This window comes from Strix uralensis, chromosome 3, assembly GCF_047716275.1.
Source record: "Strix uralensis isolate ZFMK-TIS-50842 chromosome 3, bStrUra1, whole genome shotgun sequence".
Lineage (NCBI taxonomy): Eukaryota > Metazoa > Chordata > Aves > Strigiformes > Strigidae > Strix > Strix uralensis.
Window position 1 is genome coordinate 42,433,542 of NC_133974.1, and position 12,131 is coordinate 42,445,672.

Consider the following 12,131-nt stretch of genomic DNA (forward strand, 5'->3'; position numbering starts at 1 on the left):
ACCTGCTCCAAGGCTGAGCTCTGATAAAATGGTCAGTATGGGAATAATAGTCATATACTGCGCAGAGACTGCATCATCCCTCTACAATCCTGATCCTTGTTATAGAGAAGGCTGTGTATCTTCAAGCTCACAGCAACAGGAACTTCTTCCATTAGCTGCTGCCCTGATACACTGGGGGAGGCTTTCCAATCCTGACAAGCACACTCAGCTCTTGAAATAAAAAGAAACCTGTAGTTTTCTTTCCCATGCCTCTTCAGAGCAAACCCAAAAAGATCCCCAGAGCCACAGCTTGCTTACAGCTATACCGAAAATTCTTGAACTCTGCTGTGCCTGAAAGAAAGGGGAGCTGGCATTAGTGCATTATCATCACTCACAGAACAACGATTAGGTCTGAGCAGATACCATGGGGAACATTAGTCCAAGTAAATACCAGCCACTGGATCATAAAGATTCATGAGAGCTCAAAGTGCTTAGTGTTCATCATCTGATTCTTAAGGGATTTGTATTTATGCCAAGTTAATAAGTGAACAGCATAGCCTGCGATTCATTGCCATACTGTACAGCAATATTTTTATGCAACTGACTGCAGTAACACTGATGTTGCATTCAATTTTTGACTGGCTTGTGGAGGCAGCCACTTTTCTTCTCTTGACATGCTCAGACTGGACCGCAGGGCAGACAATGGAGTTGATAGCACTGAGATTTGAGAAATCCGTTGTGATGATCTTGCAAAAATCTTCACAACGTAGAGTGCTGCTGTGGTGGCTTGAATACAGATGAATAAATGCCTCGTCTGAACATTCTGTGTTTAAGGTGTATTTTAGAGCACACTTGTCTATTACACAGCAGGAGGGACACTGAACCAGGACATAGGAAGTCAGCACTTTTAAGCTACTTTTAAGCACTTTTTAAAACATTCAGCTCATTCATCCTGCAAGCAAAAAGGGCTCTTGGGACCAGGCAGCACTGGTTGACAGAGGGCTACTACAGATAGTTTTATATTACACTGCCAGCACGGACAGCTCTTTTGTTTTAACAAGTGATCTAAACCTCAGATTTCATAAATATTAATTTATAGATTAACTTTCAATTGATTCTGTTTGCTTGGGGAGGGGCAGTGATTATGAGAAATACTGTCTTTTTGTGCAAGAAGACAATTCAGATGAAGAAACCTTAAGCAGCAAGTTCCTTATCACTATAAACAATTTGTAAGAAACTTGACCATGGGAGCTGCTGCTGTGATATTAGTGAGACTTGCTGGGGAAATGTGAAACAACATACCCTCTTCCTATCCCTGCACACGCCGTTAGCGATCTGGGACTGTACTGTTGTGTGAGCCTGATATTTGTTGAACAGCAGAGAGTGTGATACGTCTGTAGTTTGACAGCAAAAGGGCCTCAGCCAGGCACAGTTTGCCGGAAGAGAACCTCTCAGACCAACTGACAGATTTGGAAAAAATGAAATTTTCAGAACACCATCTCCCTCCTGCAGGTGTGAGGGTAATACACCATTTGCTTCCCTGCCCAGACAGTTTTAGACATCTGGATTAACATGCCAAATTGACTGCAAATTCATTTTCCTCACTGGCATTCTCCACTTTCTTGCAAATTTTTGACATTTCAGCATTTTGTTTTCAGAAAGGGACTTTGCAGGTTCACTTTCTGTGAACCCAAAGCTCTGCCTTCCCCCAGCAACTTCAATATCCAGACTAGAAATAACCACTCAGGCAAATGAAGATACAGTGCTGCTTAAAAATTTGTATCATCAATACCTGCCATTAGACTGATGTTCTCCCTACTAAAGATATTCTGAAAATGACTCAATCCATTGTTATAAAATCTGCTTCCAAATAAATCAAGTAAAAACTAAACTTCTCTAGAGCCATCTTCTTTGCAATTAGATTTTATGACTTCCTTTAGCAACTGTCTAATCTCTATACATGAGTCTCATTGGCAGAAACTAAATTTGTAGGAGCTGAATAGAATATAGAAAAGCTGTGTGCAATTGGTTATATCAGCTAGCTCCTCTTCTAGCTTTGAGACTAGGCACCAGGAAAGGAAAAAAATCCCCCAAATCTGAGCTCTCAAGACAAAACCAAGTTATAATGTTCATCCCTTTTTGCACCTTTTGTGATTAATCACAAAAGGATTATTTTAAAAAGAGATCAAGTTCTTAGCCTAAGGTCCTGCTCCACAATAGATAAAAAATTACAGTTTATGGAGGAGAAAATTCCTCTGCCTCTCCACCTTGCTCAAGTCACTGACTTGGAGAAAAGATGTTGCTGCTGCTGGTACACCAGGTCCATCTGCTCTTGGAAATGAATAGCCCTTTCAGCTGTACCTACTCAAAGCCAGTGAAGGCTGAGGTTTGCCCAGGAGGTGCAGGTTACATGGTCCTAAAACCACAGAATTAAATCAGCTGAGATTGAAAACTCCGCTTGACCTATAGCACTTTTTGGGGGGGCATGCCATAATATGCAAAGTAAACAATAAGCCAGCCACATTCAGATCCCCAGCTGTGTTAGTACAGCTTTTTACTTTCTCCTTTCAGGTCTGAGAAGTCAAAGCACTCAGGAAAGCAACCATGAAAGCCTCCACCATACCACTTGTTTCACCACATGGTTCCTTTAGTAGTGCACTCAGAGGGCTCATGACAAGGCTATGGGTGTGTTTCCCTGATCCAGAGATGTGGGATACAGTGTACTCAATGACCCCCACCCTCGTGGTGGCTTTTTTTGTTTTCTAAAACAAATCCCTCAGCCATCTCTTGGTACCTAGTGTTTTTATTAAGCATAAAAAGATCACCCTAAACCTCACGCTTTGCTAGAGCTTCAGCATCTCCCAGCACTCAAGGACACCTGAAGTGGTGGCTAAAGACCTCAATGAGAAACAGCATCATGGCTCTCACCTGCTGGCCTGCTAGCGTTCAGCCACGGCACCATGCTCTGGTGTAAAGCACAGCTGCACTGACCAAAATGGCTCCTTGCGCCATCTCTCCCTCTTAGGTCCTGTCCAAGCACTTTACTGACAGAAGCAGTTTATGTCCAGCAGCCCCACAGCCCCCAGGCAGCCCCCAGAGCATGACCTAAATTAGCTTCACCTCCTACCTCATGAACAATTCCCGGCTATGCTCTAGCCACGTTGCTAATGATGATGTAAGAAACTTTAATAAGAGTCTGATTTGCACGTACCAGGTTTAACTTTTTGGAGACAGCTGTTCAGGAACCCTCCAGTGACAGGCACAGGCAGGCTCTTCTGGGGCCTTGGAGAACAAAGACATTCACAGGAACACTTCTGCAGCAGCAGCTTGGCAAATATGGACATCTTCAGATGATAGGACAAATTATTCCCTCTCCTAGCCTAATCTTTGTAACTTTGCCTGTTTTTGGAAGGAATTCTGAGTGGTCTTAAACGTATATTGTATTGACACCAGCATAAAAGGCTCAGTGCAAACATCTCTTCTCCTTTTCCTAAGCAGCTTGTTGGCCACCCCTCTTTTCACACCACAGGAGAGGAGCTACCAGGACAGTCATAGTGGCTTTGCATGTCACTCAAAAGTGGCCCAACAGGTGAAGTCCACCTTGCTCCTCCTCATGAAAAAGGAAAGGAACAGACCCAGGTAGAGCTCTTAAGCACACCCACCTCATCATATGATCTTCAAGTCACCCACAGCTAGGGATTTATTTCTAATTTTCTGCTACAAGCTAAAAATGTGTCCCAGCCCACATGCTGAGCCCATAGGTTATATGAATGCAAGTCACTCGTTGGTCCTCTGCCTAAATACTACAGGAGAGCAGCCTACGTGCAGCTGCTCCACAGCCTCTCCCGTTCAACACTGGTGGGAAGGAAAAGCATGGCCGGGAAAAGGGAATACCACTGCATTTCCACCAGTCTGCATGTCAGCAGATTCATATTTACACAGGGAGCACCCACTGCTTAAGGACAGGAAGAGGTCTGAGAGAAGCCAAAACTCGCAGCTGCAGTCTGCGCACCGCTAAGGAGCTAGAGGCAGGGTGCTCTGTCACCCCCATCTCCTCCAGCACTGGCAAAGAGCTGTGGTCTTGCAGCAAGGAGGCAGGGGCTCCACTCCTCCCACTTCCAGGTCTGCCTCTCCCAGTGCCTTTTGATTCCCAAGGCTGGATATACCTTTAACTTCTTACAACGCAACAATCTGCTCCTCTCTTTCCATCCGTAGAAAGCAACAGTTCAAGCGCAAGAGTAGCTGGGCTGCCTTTATCCAAGTTAGAAGGGGGGTATCCACAAAGTATGTGTAATTATGTAACAGAAGCCTATTTTATCCTTTGGAGTATCTCGAATTTTTAGCTACTTAGTGTAAAGCACACAGCTATGAATAAACCCCCTTTTTTTTCCATTAATGCTTGCTTGGGTTGAAACCCTAGGATTAGCAGTGCTCTAAGTATTTTAAGACAGTGTTTTATTAATAATTAAAAATTTAATGTATTTGGTCTAAATTCAGTTTTCCTCTTTCATTAAGTACCCCTCCATGACCAGAGTCAGGATGTCAGTTCAAAGTCAAAACATACACAGCAAATCTGTCCAAATGCATTGGGAGATCTGAATTGTCCCTGCAAGAAGCAGAAAAGGGTTACATGGGCACAGAAAATAACTGATGCACTCTCACACACACACCTGTATTTATCTGTCTCTACAGAACTTGAACCTCATAGGCTTAGAGCACCACTCATCTAGTGACATTACTAAAGTAAATAAAAGCTAACTACAGAAAGCTCAGATTTTGGAAATAGAAAGAGATCTACCAATTCTGGTTTGATATATACAGCTCTCTACACCTATACATGTGAAGTTCACAACAGTGTGTATATGCGTGTGTATACACGTACACAGGTTTACTTTCACAAGATCCTCCTCTTCAACTAGTTCACCATGGGGAAATCTGTATTTTGAGGGGTTGCGTGTGCTGCACCTTTTCTGCCCTTATCCTTTCAAACTTTCCTGCAGGTTTTAACAGGGCACCTGAAACAGCTGAGTTGTTGCAAGCAGCTCAGAGCAAAGGCAAAGCACGATTTGGCGTTCTTCACAGGCAAGGAGACAGTTAAGGCGTTGCCTCTGGTCTGTGGTATGGCAATAGAAACTCTAAAGCAGTAAAATCCATTATGAACAAAATAGAGAAGTTCCAGGGAATGGAATTTGTCCAAATTGAACAATGACAGACAAGCACTTATCTTTTTGCAAAACATCCGTATGAAAGATGTGGCATTCTTAAAATATCTTGATACTCAGTTATGAGTAGGACTATTCATCCTACACCCTACTTTTGCACACAGGAAGGGAAGAGCTAATAGGAGAAGAATTTTCTTTTGGTGGTGGGAACAACTGCATGATGATTATCCCCCACCCTCTGTGGGATTCCACTGGAGCTCAAGGATGCCCTGGCAAGCGTTGGGGCATTACTGCGTGTTTGTGGAAGTCTCTCAGCTTTTATTAATTAGATTCCTGACAACGCAATAAAAATCCTGTAGCAGAAAGCCACACTGCTCATTCCTGAATCATATGAAATCATTCACCATTTTATGTACAAGTTTTGAATTACAATCTTCAACTTCTCATCAGAAAAAAAATCCCAAAAGCCTAAAAAAAAGCATTTTTGGCAGAACTGCAGAGTGTACAGAAGCACAGTTTCAATTACATAATATATTACAGAACACATTTTGTAACAAAAAGCAGAGCCTGTTACCTTTTCTGAGAAGGCAGTGCCCAGACAAAACTAAATATTTCACCTCCATTATTAGAGGAACAGCTTTAACTGGACAAAAGAGTACATGAAAAAATTCCTGAACACTCCAGATGGTTTAACTGAAAAATTAAGGTACATTTGTAAACAACTCTAAAACAAGAGCCTTATGAAAATAATAAAGGTCATTGAAAGTTAAGCTGTTAAAACTCTTCTTAGCCCGAACTGCTATATTCTACCCTTATAGTTTTTCTGGTTGGTTTTTTTTTTTGGTTTTTTTTTGGTTTTTTTTGGTTTTTTTTTAAAATGATACACAGATTTTGCCACACAGATCACTGAGAAAATGGGGAAAATACTTTTTAAATTTTTGGTGGAATTAAGAAAGGAACAATTTGAAGGCAAAAGGTCAAACTCCAAATTCCCTTTGAAAATTACAAGAGCAATATAACCTAACTATTGAATAGAGCCGAGTTCAACAGTGCATGATAGCACAGTACTTATTTTACAATCTGAGACCCTTTTTAATGTAAACCCTGAAGAGTCATAAGCAACTGTTAGAACAGATTTTTGTATTATGTACCATTAAGTCAGCACTGCATCCACTTTCATTATTCAATCTTTGCCAGAAGATGAGTTTTCATATACAGTACTGATTTACTGTAAGCGTATCTGGATTATGACAAGGCAAAGTGTAAAAACTGCCCTGGGTCATTATTTTGTGTATGTAATTATCAACCATGCTTCTGAAGCTGAGCATCAGTATTAATGCTGCTCTACTTCAGGCTTCAGCACATGTTAAGTAAGCTGCTGATCACCGAGTGTGTCCATTTTGGTAGATGGACAGATGTACGTGAACAGCAATACTTTGGATAACTTGTGCTATTCCTAATACTACAGCTATTTTCTCTGCCAATTACATTTTGCTATAAATATGTGTGCCCTTAAGTTGATCCCAATATCAGTTTCAGCTAACTAATCAAATTATCTGCTAAGGTTTTGGGAATGATAACCCTTCCTTTATTTAAGTAAAATGAGGGAAAGGTTTTGAATTCCCAAAGGTTTGCCAACAATAGATTTATTTTCAAGACAGGATGACACTGTTCAACAAACTGTTTGTCATCTTTGTTGTTCCCAGATAAGCACAGTAGTATTGTTTTTTATCATCCAGGCAGGAAGGTGAAAAGAAAATACTGCGAGCTTTTTACCCTTAATGTTTTTCCAAGTTCTGCTCATGGGCTCTTATGACTAATTATTCATTTGAAATAAGCATAAGTCAAACTTCAGATTACATTTTGAAATACTTCTCTTATATTTTGAGGGCTCAGCAGCTGAACTTCAATTTTCTGTTTTCCTTTTGCAAAAGAGTGTTATTAAAACCCTGCCCACAACTGAGCACACCAAGATCTTATGTAAGGAATAATTTCTCATTATATTTAGAAGTGCCTTATTTTTGTACCAGCTAAACGTTAATTCATAATCCAAATAATCAATCTGCAATGTAAACAAGTAGTCATTTTCTCCCATGTAATAATGGTAAATAATGACACTGATCATTACATATTCTGCTTGAGTTCATTAAATGCAATTCTTCACTCACAAAGGCAGCAGGCATTCTGTGATGGACTTCCTTTGAACTGCGTTCAAATGAGTGGAATAACTGAGATTCCTGATGGAGATCTAAGCCATTTCCCTCATTTTCTTAATAGCTTCCGCTATTTGCATACTCAACTCCATTTCATAATTTGCTATTTAAAATAAATTCATTTCCCCAAACCCTCCTCTCCTTACCTAAAACAAACTTATTTACATTTATAGTTAATGCTTTTCAGCAAATAAGTTGTAAGAAAAAAAAAAATCAATCCAACAAGTGGTATAAAAGGGAGCAAGCATTTAAAGTTTTGTATTAATTTGCTTTCTGAATTTTCTTCCAAAGATGCTACAGTGAAAAAAGCTTTAAAGGTTTAAAACACACTTTTACACATTTTTGATTCTTTCCTTCTTCTACACAAGGGACCAACTTTGCCCAGTGAACCACCTTCATAACTTTTGCCCAGGAACTAAATGAAACTGCATGTCATTCCCCCCGAAAAAGTAAAGAAAATACAGCCTTTTACTTCAAATATTTTATGAATGCAAGATTACAAGAAATATATTAGTCAAAATGCAGGGCTATCAAGCACTGAACCAAGGATGCTGGCATCAGTTTGCCTACCATTTTGCATGTGGAAAAAATACACTATGTCTACAGGTAAAAGGCATCACTAATGCATCATGAATTACTCTGATCTGCCAACATCACCTCTGCAGCTTGGTGCATGTTTAAGTCCTGAAAATAATTGTCATTTTAATAGTTTGAGATGAAACACTGGAACAAAACCATTCTTAAACAGGAAAGTTTTTGTTTTGCTCTTATCGAGGTAACACCAAAAACTAAAAACAAGATCTTACAATTTAGCAGCCACTTTAACACTTGTTAGGCTAGCCTTCACACAAGGAGCATGCATACAGCCACTGTTCTTGCTTTAAATTGAGGGCTGTTGGTTAATTCAAGTCACTGTTTTCTCACCTTATTTGATTAACCTGTTGAACTGGATGTCCACCATAGGAAAAAGAAAATTAAATGATGTTAAGTGTTGCAGACAAATACAGATCACACCAAGAAGCTAACACTCATGAGTTGTCATAATAAGGGATAATAATAACAATAAAAAAAAAAAAATCAGTCTTTTCTGTGCATATTTTTCATTTGAAAGGTCCCAGGAAATCATGATGTGCCTGGCCGTTTCTGTTGCTGATTTCTGATGACCTCCAATTGTTTTTTGCATTGCTGATAGTAAGTTGAGAGACTTTTGTTTTCATCTAACAGCTTTTTATGTTCTTGTACCAGACGTGATGTGTTTTGCTGGTCTTTTTCATCCTGGTCCAGTTCTGCTATTAGTTCTTGTCTAAAAAAAAAAAAAAAAACAACCAAACCGTAACTGTAATTCATAATCTATTTCTATTTGTGTGTACATGACTTCATATGTTTCAAATCAGTATTTGATTATCAGTCTGAATGCATGGCTGGTGATATTTTGTACGAAAAAATAAGTAAGTTGACAAAAAAAACCCTACTCTTCATTGTTACCTGTGGAAATATTCTCTCCCAAATCAAACCCATGTTTAAAATTTGAAAAAGCTGCAAGCCATAGCCTCAGTCTCTAAAATTGTCCTTTATATAATGTCCTTCGGATGTAGTTCTACAGGTCACAGTAAAATATCTAAAGGATCCACACAGAATTTCATAAATATATTCAATTCTAATTTTGCTTAACTATATATACATTTAAAAACTCAAAAGGCAACTTGAAAGACAAAATTGCAGTAATTTTGGTAACCTTTTAGTGAAGTGCTGTCTTCCAAGTGGACTTGAACTTCTTAAAGCAGGGGAAAAGCAGAATCAAGCAAATTATTTCTGTAACTGTCTTTTCACTTAATTTATAAGTGTTTAATATGTTTTTAGCAACAATTTTAGAGGAACAAACACACAGATAAACTTGCTATAAATTATCCTGCAAAATTGATGTAGCAGTTTGTTTTACTATTTGTTTATGAGGTGACAAGAAGGCAAGCTGTCAGCAATATTTTAGTAACAAAATAGTAGAGGAGAAAGTTCATGTTAATTAATTGTTGCCATATGGTTTGTAATTACAGTTAAAGAAAACTTAATCTTTCTATAAAGGTTGAACTAATAACTACCTTAACCAGCATAAAATTCACCAATCACAATACTATTTTTTGTTTTCAGACCTATGGGCAATTATGTTCTGACTAAGAAAAAACAGTTTAGGAGAAATTTGTATGCAGACCTCCAAGAAAAAAAAAAGATAAAGTAGGAATCTAAAGCCACAGAATTAACAGTTTTGAGACAGAAACACACTTTTATCTAAGTTATTAACCCTTAGGGACAACAGAAATAAAACAAAAATTAATATATTTACCCTAGTTTCAGTATCTCCTCATGAAGTCTAAAATTCTATTTGCACTTGAAAAATATTTATTCTCAGGATTCTAAACCGAAAGTGTATAGAGGAGGTTGACCTTACAGTAGCTTTTTTCCCTGTTCTGTATGCTATTTCTAATGTAAAAGAGGTTTATACACACATTTTTCTCATTAGCTATTCCACAAACACCAAGGCAAGCTCCTCATTAACAACTGCTGGCCTGTAGTGGCTCAGACACTGCTGGGCAACAAACTGGTTACTTGGTCTAGCATGGGAGTATATATGACCTCTCAGAACTGCTCCCCAGCATCAGGAAACAGAAGCGATGAAAAGCAGAACACAACAGACCGTACTGCAAACTGAAGTTCTGAATCACCAGTAACTCTGGCCTTAATCTAACAATACATGCAGTTGCTTCACTTATATGCGTACACAGTGTAAGAGGAAAGAGTTTATTTCTAGTGCACAAAAGGTACATAATGGCTTTTAGGTCCTAAACCCCTGGTAGAAAAAGGTAAGGTGTGTGTTGATAATACTGTTGTAAATGTGATGATTGACAATAGTCAGATACAAGATAAAAGCTAACTGCAAAAAGAGTAACATTGACTTATCACTCAAGATTCTATAATCCATTATCCAAGTGATTATCTACAAATCACAACTGAAAATCTTTCACTGGAAGCGCTGGAAAGAAAATGCCAAAGTTCTTCAAGAGTCCAGGTCTTTCATTTGAGATGATACAAACAAACATTACTAGTATGTTACATATACAGATGTGCCACACACTTTAAAGTAGGACTTATCCAAAAGAAGAGTTTTGATTTTGATTAAAACTTTCAATTACCTGCTCTAGATATCTTATCTGTATTGAGCAGCTCAGTATTTCTGAGATTAAGGCTGGAAAATAACTATGCCCTATAAAATGTTACTTCATACAGCAAGAAATAATAGTCACAGATAACAGGCTTTGTGTAAAAGAAACATACAGAACAGAAAAGGTTAAACACATTTCACTTACTTCCTCTGCAACAGCAATGCAATTTCTGTCTGAACTTTCATATATTCTTGTGCCATTTTGCAGTGCTGTTCAAACACAGCCATAGATTCTTTGGAGTTTGGGCACGGTGCTAGAGGCTGAAAATAAATCAGACATGTTAAAAACTAATGAACTGATATCTTAGTATATAGTGTGTTAGAATGTCCCTGCAGTGTATTTATAACGTCTTTTAAAAACCAGTAAGCTTTTAAAAATAAGCGTTAAACCATGACCTGGAAAATGTTACTGCACTGATGTCAAAGTTGACTCAAACCTCAAATCTGCATTTATTAATCTGATACTCTGTTACAAAAATCCAAGTAGTGTCTAATCCCACACACAACAAATAAAGTGTGTACAACAATTTAATTCAGTAACACTCAAGCAAATAATGTCTTATTTTGACAGTCAAACTCAGTTTACACTTGGTTTTAGGGATCATGTTTCCCAGGGCTTGTTTTTAATAGCTTGATCAAATCTGAGACAACCAATCTCAGATTACATAATATATTTTTTTTAGCCTTGGTCAAAAGTTAGACAGAATATAAACACAGGTAAATATGCGACACTATTTTGCAGGTCCAAATTCACACATTAGAATGAAATGCAAAATAAAGAAACTAACAAAGCATTTATTTATTACCTGTAACTGGTGATCTAATGTAAGATATGCCATTGGGATGGAGTTATCTGACCCATTGGTCTCTGTAACAATACCAAGGAAATTTTAATGTATTTTCAGAGTTAATTCTATTCTTATAGGACAAAAACAAGAATTCTAAATCATTTCACAATACACAATCTGAATGTGGAAAGGCAAATGGAAATAGCAGCGTTCCAATCCCAAGGCAGATGAATCATTTTGTATTTCTGATAAAGTTAAGAACTTCAAAAGCATGGTCTATCACACCAAGAAGAAATAAAGATTAAGGTTATCATCCTACACTTCTAGAAGCCATGTAACAGCATACAGATTTTAAAAAGACTATTTTTGTACAGTTTGCAATCACGTTCTCTATTTATAAAAAAATTGCCATTTCATTCTTGTTTATGAAGGATCAGCCAGCCAGCCCATGCATCTAATGATTTTAAAATTAGAAGCTGTGCAAACCAGCTCTGCCAAAATAAAATAAGCACAACCTCCTGCTCAGTTTTGAAACCTGCTCCCAGTGAGGTCTCTAAGTATCTTCCTCACAACATGCTCTAGGCCATCTTCTCTGTACTGTAGAGATACTTTGTGGGTAGCAAGGAACCCAATAAACAATCTATCTCCTGGGCCTGGCTGCTCTCTTCTTACAGTGCAGTAACTCTGGATTTCTCTAGTGCTTTCATTCCAGATTTAACATTTATGAATTCTTATAGATCCTAGCTTTTGGTAGCCCACAATCTGGGGATCACAA

General features: G+C 38.3%; 1 protein-coding gene across 14 annotated transcripts in view; it reads right to left on the reverse strand.

The window, feature by feature from the left end:
* Positions 1-5,527: 5,527 nt before the first annotated feature.
* The window catches only part of MAP3K7 (mitogen-activated protein kinase kinase kinase 7), a 48,562-nt gene continuing 41,958 nt past the window's right edge, over positions 5,528-12,131 (reverse strand). For all 14 annotated transcript variants that reach the window (XM_074862100.1, XM_074862089.1, XM_074862088.1 and 11 more), the window contains 3 exons: positions 11,375-11,436; positions 10,714-10,829; positions 5,528-8,657 (listed from right to left, as the gene is read on the reverse strand). In XM_074862100.1, coding sequence (XP_074718201.1) covers positions 8,477-8,657; positions 10,714-10,829; positions 11,375-11,436 — 359 coding nt within the window. In that variant the 3' untranslated portion in view covers positions 5,528-8,476. The remainder of the gene's footprint in view (positions 8,658-10,713; positions 10,830-11,374; positions 11,437-12,131) is intronic.